At 43.9% G+C, this 18948-nt stretch overlaps 1 protein-coding gene, 1 long non-coding RNA gene and 1 other non-coding gene across 5 annotated transcripts; all 3 read right to left on the bottom strand.

Moving 5' to 3' along the window:
• Positions 1–8991: 8991 nt before the first annotated feature.
• Positions 8992–13246, bottom strand: LOC135522177 (T-complex protein 1 subunit gamma-like). The gene is made up of 14 exons (XM_064948212.1): positions 13139–13246; positions 12478–12539; positions 12304–12354; positions 12146–12208; positions 11937–12033; positions 11556–11673; positions 11280–11466; positions 11013–11162; positions 10757–10889; positions 10568–10649; positions 10288–10468; positions 9855–10100; positions 9638–9769; positions 8992–9299 (listed from the first exon to the last, which is right to left on the bottom strand). Exons 1-14 carry the CDS (start codon positions 13164–13166, stop codon positions 9207–9209), a joined length of 1623 nt encoding a protein of 540 aa, XP_064804284.1. The 5' UTR covers positions 13167–13246; the 3' UTR covers positions 8992–9206.
• Positions 9402–9537, bottom strand: LOC135523236 (small nucleolar RNA SNORA15). The gene has a single exon (XR_010452811.1). It is a non-coding gene; the product is annotated as a small nucleolar RNA SNORA15 (small nucleolar RNA).
• Positions 13247–14675: 1429 nt separating the features above from the next.
• On the bottom strand, positions 14676–18901 carry LOC135523095 (uncharacterized). Of its 3 annotated transcripts, XR_010452769.1 has the most exons (7): positions 18696–18901; positions 18253–18331; positions 17865–17985; positions 17674–17762; positions 16521–17044; positions 16404–16432; positions 14676–16283 (listed from the first exon to the last, which is right to left on the bottom strand). It is a non-coding gene; the product is annotated as an uncharacterized LOC135523095 (long non-coding RNA). The 3 variants fall into 3 exon arrangements; XR_010452767.1 differs by having other exon boundaries at positions 16404–17044; XR_010452768.1 differs by having other exon boundaries at positions 16404–17044; positions 18701–18901.
• Positions 18902–18948: the final 47 nt, after the last annotated feature.

Below are 18948 nucleotides of genomic sequence, written 5' to 3'. Positions count from 1 at the left end.
TCCAGGGTACCTACAGCACCTGATGTCACAGGAAGGCCAAACAGATCATCAAGGACAACAACCACCCGAGCCACTGCCTGATCACCCCCCTTACATCCAGAAGGAGACGTCAATACAGGTGCATCAAAGCTGTGACCGAGAGACTGAAAAACAGCTTCTATCTCAGGCCATCAGACTGTAAAACAGCCATCACTAGCACATTAGAGGCTGCTGCCTATATACATAGACTTGAAATCACTGGCCACTTCAATAAATGGATCACTAGTCACTTTAAAAATGTTTACATATTTTGCATTACTCATCTCATGTATATACTGTATTCTATTCTACTGCTCATCCATATATTTATATATTCTTAATTCCATTCCTTTACTTAGATGTGTGTATTGTTGTGAAATTTTTAGATATAACTTTAGATATTACTGCACTGTTGGAGCTAGAAACAAGCATTTCGCTACCCCCTCAATAACAACACGTGTATGTGACCAAAACTATTTGATTATCATTTTTTAAAGTATTTTTTATTAGAGCCGTAGCAAATATATATATACACTGCTCAAAAAATAAAGGGAACACTAAAATAACACATCCTAGATCTGAATGAATGAAATATTCTTATTAAATACTTTTTTCTTTACATATTTGAATGTGCTGACAACAAAATCACACTAAAATTAAGTGGAAAACCACACTACAGGCTGATCCAACTTTGATGTAATGTCCTTAAAACAAGTTCAAATGAGGCTCAGTAGTGTGTGTGGCCTCCACGTGCCTGTATGACCTCCCTACAACGCCTGGGCATGCTCCTGATGAGGTGGCGGATGGTCTCCTGAGGGATCTCCTCCCAGACCTGGGCTAAAGCATCCGCCAACTCCTGGACAGTCTGTGGTGCAACGTGGCGTTGGTGGATGGAGCGAGACATGATGTCCCAGATGTGCTCAATTGGATTCAGGTCTGGGGAACGGACGGGCCAGTCCATAGCATCAATGCCTTCCTCTTGAAGGAACTGCTGACACACTCCAGCCACATGAGGTCTAGCATTGTCTTGCATGAGGAGGAACCCAGGGCCAACTGCACCAGCATATGGTGTCACAAGGGGTCTGAGGATCTCATCTCGGTACCTAATGGCAGTCAGGCTACCTCTGGCGAGCACACGGAGGGCTGTGCGGCCCCCCAAAGAAATTCCACCCCACACCATGACTGACCCACTGCCAAACCGGTCATGCTGGAGGATGTTGCAGGCAGCAGAACGTTCTCCACGGCGTCTCCAGACTGTCACGTCTGTCACACTTGCTCAGTGTGAACCTGCTTTCATCTGTGAAGAGCACAGGGCGCCAGTTTTCTGGCAAATGCCAAACGTCCTGCACGGTGTTGGGCTGTTAGCACAACCCCCACCTGTGGACATCGGGCCCTCATACCACCTTCATGGAGTCTGTTTCTGACCGTTTGAGCAGACACATGCACATTTGTGGCCTGCTGAAGGTCATTTTTCAGGGCTCTGGCAGTGCTCCTACTGCTCCTCCTTGCACAAAGGCGGAGGTAGCGGTCCTGCTGCTGGGTTGTTGCCCTCCTACGGCCTCCTCCACATCTCCTGATGTACTGGCCTGTCTCCTGGTAGCGCCTCCATGCTCTGGACACTACGCTGACAGACACAGCAAACCTTCTTGCCACAGCTCGCATTGATGTGCCATCCTGGATGAGCTGCACTACCTGAGCCACTTGTGTGGGTTGTAGACTCCGTCTCATGCCACCACTAGAGCGAAAGCACCGCCAGCATTCAAAAGTGACCAAAACATCAGCCAGGAAGCATAGGAACTGAGAAGTGGTCTGTGGTCCCCACCTGCAGAACCACTACTTTATTGCAGAGCTATTGTGAAGGAAGTGAGTTTGTGTTTATACAGGACGTACTGTCCCCACCTATCGTCAACGCGGAGCTTTATGGAGCCCTACGCATTGTTACAAAATTTGACAGGCGCATAGCGAAGTGAGGCCATACAGTTGAGGTTTACATATTTATTATACCGTTATTTTACCAGGTAAGTTGACTGAGAACACATTCTCATTTACAGCAACAACCTGGGGAATAGTTACAGGGGAGAGGAGGGGGATGAATGAGCCAATTGTAAGCTGGGGATGATTAGGTGACAGCTTAGGAATTTAGCCAGGACACCGGGGTTAACACCCCTACTCTTACGATAAGTGCCATGGGATCTTAAATGACCTCAGAGTCAGGACACCCGTTTAACATCTCATCTGAAAGACGGCACCCTACACAGAGCAGTGTCCCCAATCACTGCCCTGGGGCATTGGAATATTTTTTAGACCAGAGGAAAGAGTGCCTCCTACTGGCCCTCCAACACCACTTCCAGCAGCACCTGGTCTTCCATCCAGGGACCAACCAGGACCAACCCTGCTTAGCTTCAGAAGCAAGCCAGCATTGGGATGCAGGGTGGTATGCTGCTTGCTATAATATATACCTACATATACCTTAGCCAAATACAATTAAACTCAGTTTTTCAAAATTCCAGTAAAAATTCCGTCTTAGGCCAGTTAGGATCACCATTTTTAAGAATGTGAAATGTCAGAATAATAGTAGAGAATGATTTTATTTTTTTCATCACATTCCCAGTGGGTCAGAAGTTTACATACACTCAATTATTGGCTTTTCCTTTAAATTGTGTAACTTGGGTCAAACGTTTTGGGTAGCCTTCCACAAGCATCCCACAATGAATTTTGGCCCATTCCCCCTGACAGAGCTGGTGTAACCGAGTCAGGTTTGTAGGCTTCCTTGCTCGCACACGCTTTCTCAGTTCTGCCCACAAATGTTCTCTAGGATTGAGGTCTGGACTTTGTGATGGCCACTGCCACAACTTTGGAAGTATGCTTGGGGTCATTGTCCATTTGTAAGACCCATTTGCGACCAAGCTTTAACTTCCTGACTTATGTCTTGAGATGTTGCTTCAATATATCCACATAATTTTCCTACCTCATGAAGCCATCTATTTTGTGAAGTGCACCAGTCCCGCCTGCAGCAAAGCACTCCCACAACATGATGCTGCCACCTCCGTGCTTCACGGTTGGGATGGTGTTCTTCGGCTTGCAAGCATCCCCCTTCCTCCAAACATAACGATGGTCATTCTGGCCAAACAGTTCTATTTTTTTTTTCATCAGGACATTTCTCCAAAAAGTACGATCTTTGTCCCCATGTGCAGTTGCAAACCGTAGTCTGTCTTTTTTATGGTGGTTTTGGAGCAGTGGCTTCTTCCTTGGTGAGCGGCCTTTCAGGTTATGTCGATGTAGGACTCGTTCTACTGTGGATATAGATACTTTTGTACCCGTTTCCTCCGGCATCTTGACAAGGTCCGTTGCTGTTCTGGGATTGATTTGCACTTTTCACACTAAAGTATGTTAATCTCTCGGAGACAGACCGCATCTCCTTCCTGAGCGGTATGACAGCTGCATGGTCCCATGGTGTTTATACTTGTGTACTATTGTTTGTACAGATGAACGTGGTACCTTCGGGCATTTGGAAATTGCTCCCAAGGATGAACCCGATTTGTGGAGGTGTACAGTTTCTTTTTTCTGAGGTCTTGGCTGATCTCTTTTGATTTTCCCAAGATGTCAAGCAAAGAGGCACTGCGTTTGAAGGTAGGCCTTGAAATACATCCACAGGTACACCTCCAATTGACTCAAATGATGTCAATTAGTCTCAGAAGCTTCTAAAGCCATGACATAATTTTCTGGAATTTTCCAAGCTGTTTAAAGGCACAGTCAACTTAGTGTATGTACATTTCTGACCCACAGGAATTGTGATACAGTGAATTATAAGTGAAATAATCTGTCTGTAAACAATTGTTGGAAAAATGACATCATGCACAAAGTAGATGTCCTAACCGACTTGCCAAACTATAGTTTGTTAACACAAAATTTGTGGAGTGGTTGAAAAACTAGTTTTAATGACTCCAACCTAAGTGTATGTAAACTTCAGACTTCAACTGTACGTAGCCAATGTGATTTATAGGATTTTTATTTTTATCAGGATATTTTCTAATTGCAGGGTGCAGTGTTTTTTTTGTTGGCTTTATGTAGTCTATTTTTACATAGTTGGCAATAATAGAAGTTAGGAACAAGGAAATCATGGCCGGCCAAACCCTCCCCTAACCCGGACGACTCTGTGCCGCCTCATGGGTCTCTCGGTCACGGCCTGCTGTGAAACAGCCTGGGATCGAACCCAGGTCTATAGTGACGCCTCATGCGATGCAGTGCCCTAGACCACTGCATCACGCGGGAGGCCTTTCAGGCAGAATTGTAATGCTTGTTCATGCGCGCAGTTTCAGAACGGGTCTGATTTATAATAGAAACCTGCACCAAGTTTATAAATCTCTATTTTTGTATGTGCTCAGTCTTCTCAGAAATACCGCACACAGATTTTTAGTGTGACATTTACACAAGCGGTTATGAGACCCCAGGTGAATCCATTTGAAAGCTATGATCCCTTAAATTCACTTCAGTGTAGATGAAGGGGAGGATTATTTTTAAGCCTTGAGACAGATTGTGTATGTGTGCCTTTCAGAGGGTGAATGGGCAGGACAACAGATTTAAGTGCCTTTGAATGGGGTATGGTAGTATTACCAGGCGCACCGGTTTGTGTCAAGAACTGCAACACTGCTGGGTTTTTCACGCTCAACAGTTTCCCATGTTTATCAAGAATAGTCCAGTACCCAAAGGACATCCAGACAACTTGACAACAAGCATTGGAGCGAGCATGGGCCAGCATCCCTGCGGAACGCTTGACACCTTATAGAGTCCAAGGAAGGTGTTTCTAATGTTTGCTATGCTCAGTTTATACTTTGTACTGCTCACTGATCACTTCCTTTTTTTTCTGGCCCTCCGCTGAGAGCAGGCGTGGATATGGAGGTGGTCCGACCCCAAGCTCCTATTACGGGGGTCATGAGTCTCCCCCCATCCTCTGTACTGGCTCCAGGGTCTCTGGTTCCCAACCTCCAGCCTACCTGCCAGCACAGACGCCTCCCCTCCACAGCACCCAGTGAGGCCAGCATGGGTGAGTCACACTTAACAGGGTGCCATCTGTTAAGTTTTTTCTCCCTTAATTAAAACAGTGTCAGACACAGGTGTGTAGTTTTTTTTTAAGTCATATGCTCAAAAAGATCAATTCAAGGATAAATACTCACACTGAAGAGTTTGGAAAAATTCAGATGCTAATACCTTCATTGCTTTGTAACGGTGACTAACGTGCCGATTTCCTCTCCAGAGCTGGACAGCGGCGTCGACCCAGAGACTGGAGAGAAAGCCCAGAGATGACCACACCACTCTCCCGCTCTTTCTACCTGGCCTGATCCTGGAGATCTGGGTCATATATAATGAATGTCTAGAACAGGTCAAGTGGTTTGGAACCTGGCTGTACAGACTATCTCAATGTTGTGAAATACTTTTCTCATCCCCTTTACATTGGTATGTGAACAAGCATTTACAAGTATCCATCAAGGAATATGAGGGGAAGTTTTTTTATTAGGGTGTATGGAGGCTTTTGGTACACTGCCATCTGCTTCTGTGCAGGGCAGGGAAAAGCAAACCTTTAAATACTTATGGCATTTCATTGCTCCCTTTTCTCATATTCTGAGCCACTGTCCAGATGAGTCAACAAAGACTCCCTTCATATTGCTTTGAATGGTCTTCAGGTCAGAGTATAGGAGATAAAGCCCAGGAATCCATGTACTTGCACGGTCTGTTGACATGTACAGTACCAGTTAAAGGTTAGGACACACCTACTCATTCAAGGGTTTTTCCATTGTGGAATAATAGTGAAGACATCAAAAATATGAAATAACACATGGAATCATGTAGTAACCAAAAAAAGTGTTAAACAAATCACAATATATTTCATATTTTAGATTCTTCAGAGTAGCCACCCTTTGCCTTGACAGCTTTGCACTCTGAACCAGCTTCACCTGGAATGCTTTTCCAATAGTCTGGAAGGAGTTCCGACATATGCTGAGCACTTGTTGGCTGCTTTTCCTTCACTCTGCGGTCTAACTCTTCCCTAACAATCTCACGTGGGTTGAGTTGGGTGATTGTGGTGGCCAGATAATTTGATGCAGCACTCCATCACCCTCCTTGGTCAAATAGCCCTTACACAGCCTGGAGATGTGTTGGGTCAATGTCCTGTTGAAAAACAAATGATAGTCCCACTAAGCACAAACCAGATGGGATGGCATATCGCTGCAGAAGCCATGCTGGTTAAGTGTGCCTTGAATTCTAAATAAGTCCCTGACAGTGTCACCAGCAAAGCACCCCCAAACCATTACACCTCCCAACACACTTGCTTCCCTGTTGGAACCACACATGCAGAGCTCATCTCAGAAAGACACTGAGGTTGGAACCAAAAATCTCATATTTAGTCTCAAAAGGACAGATTTCCACCGGTCTAATGTCCATTGCTCGTGTTTTTTTGGCACAAGTCTGATTGTTCTTTAGTGGTGGTTTCTTTGTAGCAATTTGACCATGAAGGCCTGATTCACGCAGTCTCCTCTGAAAAGTTGATTTTGAGAAGTGTTTGTTACTTGAACTCTGTAGCATTTATTTGGGCTGCAATTTGAGGCTCGTAACTCTAATGAACTTATCCTCTGCATGAGAGTTAACTCTGGGTCTTCATTTTGTGGCGGTCCTCATGAGAGCCAGTTTCATAGCGCCTGATGGTTTTTGTTACTGCACTTCTAGATACGTTAAAATTATTGACATTTTCCAGATTGACTGACTCATGTCTTAAAATAATGGACTCTCCTTTCTCTTTGCTTATTTGAACTTTTATTGCCATAAGGTATTTTACCAAATAGGGCTACCTTGTCACAATGCAAGTGACTGGCTCAAAGGCATTTAAAGAAATTCCATAAAAATGTACTTAACAAGGCAAACCTGTTAATTGAAATTCATTCCAGGGGACTACCTCACAAAGCTGGTTGAGAGAATGCCAAGTGCGCAAATCTGTCAAGGCAAAGGCAGACTATATTTTGATTTGTTATACACTTTTTTGGTTACTACATGATTCCATGTGTCATGTCATAGTCTTCACTATTATTCTACCATGAAATTAAGAAAAACCCTGGAATGAGTAGGTGTGTCCACTAGAGGTCGACCGATTATGATTTTAACGCTGATACTGATTGGAGGAACAAAAAAAAAGCAGATACCAATTAAATTGGATGATTGTATATGTAATAATGACAATTACAATACTGAATGAACACTTATTTTACTTAATATAATACATCAATAAAATCAATTTATCCTCAAATAATGAAACATGTTCAATTTGGTTTAAATAATGCAAAAACTAAGTAATATGTGCCATGTAAAAAAGCTAATGTTTAAGTTCCTTGCTCAGAACATATGAAAGCTGGTGGTTCCATTTAACATGAGTCTTAAAAATTCCCAAGTAAGAAGTTTGAGGTTGTAGTTATTGTTAGGACTATTTCTCTATACCATTTGTATTTCATATACCTTTGACTATTGGATGTTCTAATAGGTACTTTAGTATTGCCAGCCTAATCTCGGAAGTTGATTGGCTTGAAGTCATAAACAGCGCAATGCTTGAAGCACAGCGAAGAGCTGCTGGCAAATGCAGGAAAGTGATGTTTGAATGAATGCTTATGAGCCTGCTGCTGCCTACCACTGCTCAGTCAGACTGCTCTATCAAGTCTGAGTCTTAATTATAATAACACAGAAATATGAGCCGTAGGTCATTAATATGGCCAAATCCGGAAACTATCATTTCGAAAACAAACACTTATTCTTTGTGAAACACGGAACCATTCTGTATTTTATCTAACGGGTGGCATCACTAAGTCTAAATATTGCTGTTACATTGCACAACATTCAATGTTATGTCATAATTATGTACAAGTCTGGCAAATTAATTACGGTCATTGTTAGGAAGAAATGGTCTTCACACACTTCGCAACGAGCCAGGCAGCCCAAACTGCTGCATATACCCTGACTCTGCTTGCACGGAACGCAAGAGTAGCGACACAATTTCCCTAGTTAAAAGAAATGCATGTTAGCAGGCAATATTAACTAAATATACAAGTTTAAAAATATATACTTGAGTATTGATTTTAAGAAAGGAATTGATGTTTATGGTTCGGTACATTGCTGCTAAGATGGTACTTTTTTCATGAATGGCGCTTGTTAAATCACCCGTTTGGCGAAGTAGTTTGTGATTCAATGATAAATGAACAGGCACCGCATTGATTATATGCAATGCAGGACAAGCTAGATACACTAGTAATATCAACCACCATGTGTAGTTAACTAGTGAATATGTTAAGATAGTCTTGTTTATCAAATATGAGTTTAATGCTAGCTAGCTCCTTGCTGCACTCGCATAACAGGTAGTCAGCCTGCTACGTAGTCTGTTGGAGGGCAGTGTTATCGGCCATAATCAGTGCCCAAAAATGACGATTACCGATTGTTATGAAAACTTGAAAATGGGCCCTAATTAATTGCCCATTCCGATTAATCGGTCGACCTCTACTCCAGACTGGTACTGTATATGTGTAAAGTTGCTAACATACGGAGTCAAAAAAAAAGAGAAAAGTTAAACATGACCTATTGCATGGTTTTATGACTTCCTAATAGGCCTATTCAACACATTCAGGGATGTTATGGCCCAGATAAAATAGAACCTTGATGTAACCGGAAGTAATATTTTATTATCTGTTGTGTACTCAGATCTGGTTTATTTCAATATGCTGTGGTGAATTGCATTTTTTTCTCTCCATCCATTTAACTTTAATAAAGCTGAAGATAATATTTTTATGTCCTTTGCTGAGAGAAACCTATCCTTAAAAAGGCTCAAAACAGTATAACCTGTTTCCACTTTAACTGGGTACTACAGTGCTATAAACAATACTCATGGAAGATACTTATTTAATCTGCCACGACTAAAGATACACAATGAACTGTGAGTCAGACCGTATTCGATTTGAATTTTATAGCAAATCAAACATACATGGCTACTGTGATGCTTGATTATCGACACACATACTTGGTTGAGAACAGACAATCCAGGCCAAACATTTAGTATTTTTGCAAAATAGCATCCCAAAAGAAAACAGTAGGCTGTACTATGTACACTAGCGGTCTGTTTGCCCACTGGTCTACCAACCCATTTCTTTCCTCATTTATCTTCACTCTGCTCCCTGTCCTCCTCCAGCCTGGTCATCGCCTTTCTTCTTGATTCCAGACACTATGTCATCAATGCGGAGCAGCAAGATGGCTGTCTGAAAGGCAAGAAGAGATCAAAATTATATTAGTGGGGTTCACTGAAACCAGTGACTGTTTAAAGTCAAAACGAAAAGAGACACTAAAGGTGCCCTGAGTTGCATTGTATTCACTTTGATGTGAAGGAGATAAGGCACTGGAAAGCACTCATCCTTTAGAGTAGTAGTAGTGAAAATGTTTTTGCATGGTGTCTGACTGCATTCACTATTGACAAAGTAAAACAGAATTCGTCCATGCCTTGTACAATATGTTTTAAAAACAGTAAGTCTCAAGCATTTGCAGCAGATACATTCGAGATGAATCTCACTTTCAACAGCAGCCCATTAGCCCCTCTTACCTCCACAGCAGTCTTGTAAGTCTGGGCCTTGACAGCCAGCGGCTCACAGATGCCAAGCTCCATCATGTCTGCCAAGGTGCCAGTCTCTCCGTTCACACCCCATGATGCACAGGCCTCCAGGGTGTGCTTGGCCTACAGAGGGGGAGGTAAGAAATAAAACATAGCTGTGCCCAACAAAATGATAAAGGTGCATATTTTAGAGCAAAACCACACGTACCCTGAGAGAGGTGAGCACGCGGATGGTGGAGGCTCCACAGTTTTGGATGAGTGTACGGGGGATAACCTCCAGGGCCTGGGCCACGGCACGGTAGGGCCACTGCTCCACCCCAGTCAGGGTCTTGGAACGCTCCATCAGCCTCTTGGACACAGCCATTTCCACCGCCCCACCTCCAGGGAGTAGAGATGGGTCCAGTAGCACGTTACGACACACCTGCATTGCATCCTGCAAGTTACGCTCCACCTCCTGAGGGACAGAGAGACACACACACCATTAACACTGTTTGGTTCCACAATGAAGCATTGAGCATAATAGGATACCATGAGGATCAAATCATCCTGTCTTGTTACGGTATGCCTGAAAATGAGCTGCTTCTGCCGCAAAGGAGACGTCTTAACATATTCTTGTGCATGAGGGGTAACTTGATACGTACAGCCAGGATCTCTTTGCTGGCTCCTCTCAGCAAGATGGTGCAGGCTTTGGGGTCTTTGCACTCTGTGACGAAGGTGAAGTACTCGTCTCCAATCTTCTTGATCTCAAACAGGCCGGCGCCAGTTCCCACGTCTTCCTCACGCAGCTCATCTGTGCGGCTGGCGATGCGAGCCCCACATGCCCTGAGAATATGATATCAGCGTTAATAGTCAATTAACAATTTAAAAGGATTAATAGTTAGGACATCTTCAGAATACTATACTGTGTGGAATGGACCTTACCTTGAAATGCGGTTGTTGTCAGTCTTTCTGACACGGCGGATGGCTGTGATGTTGGCCTTCACCAGATAGTGTTGTGCCAGGTCTGGGGAGATGAGTGGAGAAGTGAGTTTCTCTGGTCAGTGCAGGGGAGCTTTGGTGGATTAAGAGCGGTTGCTAAAATTGTACATACAGATTTTGTATGTGAAGTACCTGAGATGCCCTTCTCGGTGAAGATGAGGTCTGGCTTGAGGCGGATGATGTCTTCACAGATTGTCTGGATGTACTCTTCCTCCATCTGAAGGATCCTAGAAAAATCCTCCTCACGTGTGATCTCAATGTCAGTCTGCATAGAAACACAACATTTATTGGCAAGTACCTACTACTGTTATTTTTATACTGTACGTGTGTGCTGGTAATGCATTTGTGTGGATGTATGAATGACACTGTGTACATGTGTTTTCAGTACCTGGCTCTCGCCCTTCTTGTACTCCAGGGAGCAGTCCAGTAGGATGATGCGGGGGTTCTTGATCATTCTGCGCATGCGGGGGTGAGTGACATCCTTGTTGACCATCACTCCTTTTAGCACACATGAGTCCTCAATGAAGCCACCAGGCACCTATAACCATAGTAAAACAAGGAGGAATCAACCAACCTGGTGTCATTTTCCCAATGACCACACCCTTGTCATACTTATTGTTGTCAATCTTGTAACAGCAAGACCTTTAACGTTTACCTTCTCCACTTTGGCGTACAGCTTAATGTTGATCTCCTTGCGTCCGTGCTCCTCCAACTCCACAGTGCGCACGGCATCCAGGGCAATATTACACGCCATGGTAGACCAACGGCTCAAGGCCTTGGTGCAGATGGCAGAGTTGATGATCTTCAGCATCTGCGCCCTGTCATTCACATCCACCGGGGTGCTGGGAGGGAACAGAGACAGTCGGTCAATAGAATAGAGTGTAAAAGTGTGCGAGGGAGGATTGTGTGTGTAAGTGTATGCAATCTATACCTGATGTCTTTGAGCATGTCGAGCATGTCATCCAGGGCGTGTCTGTAGGCACTGATGATGACTGTGGGGTGCATCTGCTGCTCCAGGAACTGCTCTGCTACAGACAGCATCTCCCCAGCTAGAGACAGACAAAATATTGAAAAAATATGTTAACCAAGAGCTGTTTTAAAAATGTGCACACTCAGTACGATGGCTTAGGGGACGATTGATTCTTACGCATCAACAACGTGGCCCTCTCGGAGTCGGAGTGCCACAACATCCAGTCCTAAATAGCCTGAAGCTCAAAAGGGTACATTGACTATGTTGAAGAGGTTGACTGGATCTCAGTCAATTCCATGTCGATGGAGTGAGATGAAATATTTCCACGACCAGGCCACTTACCAAGGATGATGACTGACGTGGTGCCGTCTCCCACCTCCTCATCCTGGGTGCGGCTGATCTCAATCATGGACTTGGCTGCCGGGTGCTGCACTTGGATCTGTGTTTGTTTACAGGAAAGGTAACTTTAACAGACCTGAATGCGTTTACATTTACCATCTTCCAAATACAGTGTAAGGGTGCTTATGGGAAATGTATTGCAGAAACCTCACCTCTCGGAGGATGGCATTGCCATCGTTGGTCATGACAATGCCGCCCATGGGGTCTAGCAGCATCTGTTAATAGATAGGGAAAGGTTAAGACAGTTGTATTTTGGTGTCACTTTGGGATTTAAGTATCTAAGGGCCAGGAATTGTGTCTTGGTACAAACCTTCATCATGGCTCTTGGTCCCAGGCATGTTCTGATGACATCTGCTATTGCCTGTAAAAGTAGACTTCGTAAGGCTGCAGGAATTTCTCATGTTTCATTATCGCAATTAAACCTCAGTCAGAAGTAAAATTATTGGGTAATGGGAAGGGGAAGTCCGAGTGGTGTCATCTTTACCTTTGCTGCACTGATGTTCCCCTTCTGAACCTTGCGTCCAGACTCTCTTTTCATATTCTGGCCTTAAGAGAGAAGATCATTGAGGTGGCGACAGAGAGGGGCAGTCTCGAACTAGGCCTATACGCAAAATGACTGACCATGATGCTGCGGTTTGTTCAGTGTATTTAGCAACTTGACGGACAACAAGTGTGTAGTTATAAGTACATTTAATTTCTGAAATTACATTTGCAAGATTGTTAACTGCCGTGTTGCCACTGCCCGAACCAGATACTGAGACCAACCCCAAAAACGGGGAGATACCAGGGAAATAGCTCACCTTAAAATGTAACTTAGCTAGTAAGGCAGCTAGCAAATTCTTATCCATTAATCTTACCCGAAGGGTTTGTCTAACTACGTTTGATGGCGTGCATAACAATACCAAATAGAACGCTAGCTGAACAGTATCCTGTTTATTACCCAAATTTGATAAGTTTATAGCCGATTGTTCCGCTAACAGCGCAGCATGACTGTCACAACTCGAGACATCACTGGCTAGCTAGGCCCGAACGCCGGGCATCACCTCGCGTGAATGAAAAAGCTCACAAATATAGCAAGATATAAAATACACTTAAAACACTAATGTATTTAATTCATTGATAAATGTTGTAACTTTATCACTCACTCAACACGACGATTGGTCTTCCCATCATTTTGGCAGCGTGCGTAGATCAACCGGCTACCAAGTTCTCAAACGCAGCACAGGAAAGGCTAATTGTTTGTGGCTGGGCGGGTTGGGGAAAAAAATGACCAATTAAGGACGAGGGAATTTTGATGAACAGCCGTACAACCCAATCTGCGTGACTACGAAAGAGGAAGTCGCCAGTGGGCGCTATCTTCAACTTTATATTGTTTCCTCGTGTGATTACCCTAGCAAATTAAATCCTATGTCGCAGTACATATGGACATTATATAGAAACCCAATAAATAACCAGCTCTGTTGTATCAATTATGTGCATGACGGCATAAAACTACCTGTATCTTCAAACATTTACTAGGCTTACCATTTGGTGCACTGTACGTACAACCTTCATCACGCACAGGTATTGCATTTTGGGATATGTAGTCCAGAGAGAAACAAGACCATTCTGTAACATATCAAATAATACCCATGCATTGGACATTGCCCGACCTTCATAACTCTCTTTTCATGAAAGAAACAAATGATTTCAGTAGTTACTGTTGATAAAGAGATATGATGAAGGGCGAGCCGGTCAAGGATCGATGCAGACAAGGTGGTAGATTGTATGACAAGCGACAGTTTATTCAGAGTAAAGATATCTGGTACAGCGTATATAAGGGCCCTTCTATTAGCTCATGAGGAACCAACAAAAAAAGCCCCGCTAATCGTTTGCACAAGCAATTAATACAGAACAGAAAGTAGGTTGATTCTAGAAGTTCGGTTCTTCGGATTGGTTCAGGCTCAGGCTGGGGTGTAGTCTTCCGTCATTGGCTCAGTTGTCTGTCCGTCATCGTAGAATCCCTCCGTGCCTGTTCTGTCACACAATGTTCAGCTAGAAAAAGGAGGTTATGTGTGTGCGCTGGTTTGTCTCCAAGTCAAGGTTGTCTCTCCCTGCCAATGTGTGTAGGAGTCTTATCTGTATGTCCTCGGTAGTTAGTGTATAATGTGTGTGCGTTCGTGTCCTCACTGGATGTTGTGGCCGAACTGAAGGCTAGCACCTGTGGCTAGGATGTATCCTATTTTGACAGTGTTGTGGATGATTTAAGTGAGTCTGTGAAAATACGTTGCTATGTGTTGTCTAAGTTACAGCAAGGCAATAGCAGTAAGTTGGTCACCTGCATAAGATGGTCACCTGCATAAGAATTAACATTTCTTTACATTACTCAAATGCAAATAAAAGCTCAACGAGACGTAAGTCAAATGACACGTAAAACATAAATCGCAGAAGAGGGGCTAGCTGATGTAACTATACATTCTAGGAAAATAAATAATTCCAATAAATATCACTGTAATTTCCAATAACGAATAAACATATCTCTCTAACAAAAATTACTAATATGTGGATTATGTGCGAAATTGTGTATATAACACGAAACAAAATAGTGATATTGAGTGTCTTTAAGTATGTAAAAATCAAATCGAGTTAAATTTGATAAATTCGGGACAATGAGGCATTTCAAACTTTATTTTTTTTATTTAACTAGACAAGTCAGTTAATAAGAACAAATTCTTATTTACAATGACGGCCAACCGGGGCACAGTGGGTTAACTGCCTTGTTCAGGGGCAGAACTTCAGATTTGTACCTTATTAGGTCGGGGATTCAATCCAGCAACCTTTCGGTTACTGGCCCAACTAGGTTGCCTCTCCTCAAGAGCATTTATGGAAGATGCACAAAAGTGTGCAAATGTATGTCAAAAAGAAAGACATACCCAGATGAGATTCTTGGCATAAAAGTCCAACTGAAATCTAAGCCTGTCCATAGTGCTTCAGTAGTCTTCACCCTATTTTCACACAAAACTGGATAAGTGTGTCTGCTAAGACACAGTTTCCCAAACTCATTTTGTTTTTTGCCCTTGCACTACACAGCTGATTCAAATAACCAACTCATCATCAAGCTTCAACTATTTGAGAAAACTGTGTCGTGCTAGGGGCGAAAAAACTGCACGCAGGGGGGCCCAAGGACCGAGTTTGGGAAACCACATGCTAAATGACCAAAATGTAATGTCAAATTTATTTTCTTGTGTAAATCTTTTTGTATCAGATATTTTGTTACTTTTTGTTTGTTTCCCCTTTTTTCTCCCTCATCGCTGCAACTCCCTCAAGAGCTCGGGAGGCAAAGGTAGAGTCATCCCCCGAAACATGACCCACCTACCTCGCTTCTTAAAACACACCCACTTAACCCCGAAGCCAGCTGCACCAATGTGTCAGAGGAAACAACCTTTGAAACACCAGAGGAAACACAACTGACAACAGAGGTCAGCCTGCAGGCACCCGGCCAGCCACAAGGAGTCGCTAGACCGTGATGAGCCAAGTAAAGCCCTCCGGCCAAACCCTCCCCTTGCCCGGACAACGCTGGGACAATTGTGCCCCGCCCTATGAGACTCCCAATAACGACCGGTTGTGATACAGCCCGGGATCTAACCCGGGTCTGTAGTGACGCCTCAGTGCCTTAGACCGCTGCACCACTCGGGAGGCCCCTGTATCAGACATTTGATTCTATTTTTATCTATTTGCTGAGCAGGCACTTTTTTATTTGTACCCGTAAGCAACTTTGCATAAACTGTTGCACATAATTTTTCCTTTTCTACATTTATCTATAGTCTGACTGAGGTACCTTACTCAGAGTCAAGGACGCTACACTAGTATGCCTTTCTTGGGAATATTAATAGCAACCACCAAGTCACCAGTTTAACTGCAAAACCAATCTGCACGTGTTGCCTATTACTGTACTTGCAGATGCTCCATCCTCTCACATTGAGAACATTACTCTTTTGAAGCCCCATGGAAAAAACTGCAGATTTTTAAATGTAGAAGTCCTCTATGTTATGAGTATTCAGTGTTGCTGGTAAGTCAGAGAAACCCAAAGGAGATCTTCTGGTCGGAAACTGTGTATTGCAATGGATGGCTCCTTTTTCCCCCTTATAGTTCATGTCTTCTGCTTCTTTGCCAGTCCACCCACTCATCCCTTGTTTTTTCTTCTCTCTCTTCATTGCGCTCTCACAAGTCTTCTCTGGCAGTGCCCAGGACAAGGGGATGTGTGGCCACCTCCTTCAGATAGTTGAGGAAATCATTCACCTCATGGCCACCCTATTGACATATACGGACGGTTAAAACTGTGAAGGAAAGTATCAGAATATTGATTACAGAGCATTAAGTGTTATTTAATCCATGTCCTTTGGAGGAGGAAAAGTGGTGTTGTAGCCTAACCTTGTATATCCGAGGTTGGTCCTTCTGTCCTGCTGAGACAAAGAAAATAGCGGGGAAACTGGGAAGAAGGACAACAACAGATGAGATTAAAATAGCAGACCGGTCTCTTCAGTTTACCAGCAAAGTAGTCCTCCAAGAACCTCTCCAGGGATTTCCCGTCCCGTCTGCAATGGATGGACAGATTAGCAGTGTGACAGCTGGCCAGACTGCATAAGGAAGGGTCTGTGATGGTCATGTGTTGTCGTAACTCATGTGAACTCCTCCTGCATGCTGTACTTGTGGCCCTCCCTGTTCCTGATGGTGATGAGAGACAACTTTCCCCCGTCGGACGGCCCCGGGCCAAACTCCTCCTCCAGCTCATCCTGGAACTCTGCTCTGTTGGCCACAGCGTAACTCAGTCCCTGAGACTGGAACTGAGTGGTCACTTTCATCACCCTAGGGAGAGAGAAGGGGTAGTGAAAGTGATGGAGAGAGAAAAAGAGAGAGGTGGGTATCAGGTAAGAGAAGTTTCTGTCCCCGTGCTGTGGCCTTCACCAGCTGGCCATCAGGTTTATAGGGACTAGGTGAATTTGCCCCATGCCATCATCATGCTGTCCTCAAACTTGCTGTTGAGTCGTGGGGGCCGGAAGAGCACCACCGTTCTGGTTAAGAGAGACACAAGAGGAGAGTGACATCATAAGGTACTACTACTTGGCAATAATCTATGATGTCATATCCAACAAATGTGCCCTCATAGTCTAGTGACCAGAGGACTGAATGTTCAGAACCCAGGTGGGATTATATGTAAGTGGAGCTACAGCACATACTCTGATTCCACACCGTGTTTGAGGCCCAGGTTCAGGTCTGCAGTGTGGGTGTAACAGTATAACTTTAAACCGTCCCTCGCCCATACCCGGGCGCGAACCGGGGACCCTCTGCACACATCAACAACAGTCACCTACGAAGCATCGGAACCCATCGCTCCACAAAAGCCGCAAAAGTAGTAGTCGGAACTACTACTTCAAGGTCTCAGAGCAAGTGACGTCACCGATTGAAAGGCTATTTAGCTCGTACCACCGCTAACTAAGCTAGCCGTTTCACTGTCTCTCATTGCACTAGACGCCTTCAGAAACTCAGCCATCTGAGAGCTGTCAGCACCTGAGAAAAAACCTGACAGCAGGGAGGGAGAATATAAGTCCCTCATATAGTTCACTAAAAATATACATGCAATTGTTTTATTTCAATAGACTAAAGGATCTCTACTTTGCTGTGATTAATAAAGTGAACTCACCAACCACACTGGCTTCAAAATTGTTGATGAATGCATCCAGGTCTCTGTGCAGAGGAATGGAACTGGGACCTGCCTGTTTTTTCATGAAGCTCACAATGCCATATATGAGAACATGGGACAACATTAGATGAGTCATACATACACTAAAACACAAACACAAACCAGAGCAGCAATGATTTTAAAGTAGCCACCTGCACTCCTGGGTCCATCATAAGCAGCAAAGTCCTCTCCGTTGCGGAAGATTTTGAGTGTGGTGGGGTTCCCATTGACGCCAAAACGTCCACACGTCTCAGAGTTCACTGTGCAGTCTACCTGGGGAAAATGACAGAAACCTGTTTAATAGCAGTGCATTCAGAGTGGCGGTATGTAGAAGCAGCCCTGATGTTAAAGCTACTGTGGGAACTGATCTCAATTCACCAATAAAGATAAAAGAGAAGCAACAGAGCTTTCATGGAAAGTTGACCCCCACATTGTAAAGCAATACCCATCCCATGGAACAAAATAGATTGTAACGAATCTGGATGCAAGTAAATAAAATGCATCCCCTGGGGTGTCGTGTGGAGAAACTATTATACTCACTTTAGCTAAAGACACTGTCCCTTTTCGTTTTGTTGCTGCAGTTTCATATTCTGGGGCTAGTTGCTGGCGGTGACCACACCTGAAAGAGAGATGGGATGAAGGGAGGCGCCATACAAAGGAAGCGAATGATAAAATTTCACAAATGCTAGAGGCAAGTGTGCCAGCTGAGATATCAGGTGACTTAGAAAAGTGTTAAAGAGAGACCTAGACAAGTCATAATCCACTACTTAAATATGTCCGCGCAGAATGACATATATTTGTCAACAAATAATGTAACACTGTTAGTTTGAATTGAGCAGACACATTGAGTCAATAAAGCGTTCTAGATTAAGACAGTTTTATCGACTAACGTTAGATTAACTATTTACAGTTAGAACTGTGCAGCTATCTACAACATTGTGCGGTATAATCGATATTAAAATCAGGAATGAATTTGTATTTACTAAACATGTTTAGATGGCTGTCGTTCGTGCGTGCTAATTCATTAGCGAAGAACTCCAACAGTCTCGTACTCTGCTACCGTGTAATCGAAATCAGAATTCCCGAGCACGTCGCTGGCGGCTACGAAGACGTTCTGCTGAGACAACGCAAAAAGCAAGAACAGGCTAAATGGACCCAAGGTACCCATCGCAGCAGGTGGGCGTGAGTGTAGTAGAGCCGTTACCAGGCACATATGTGTGGGTCTAGTAGACGTCG

Source organism: Oncorhynchus masou, chromosome 30, assembly GCF_036934945.1.
Source record: "Oncorhynchus masou masou isolate Uvic2021 chromosome 30, UVic_Omas_1.1, whole genome shotgun sequence".
NCBI lineage: Eukaryota > Metazoa > Chordata > Actinopteri > Salmoniformes > Salmonidae > Oncorhynchus > Oncorhynchus masou.
Note: the sequence above shows the minus strand (reverse complement) of the source record. Positions and strands in the feature narration are given on the sequence as shown.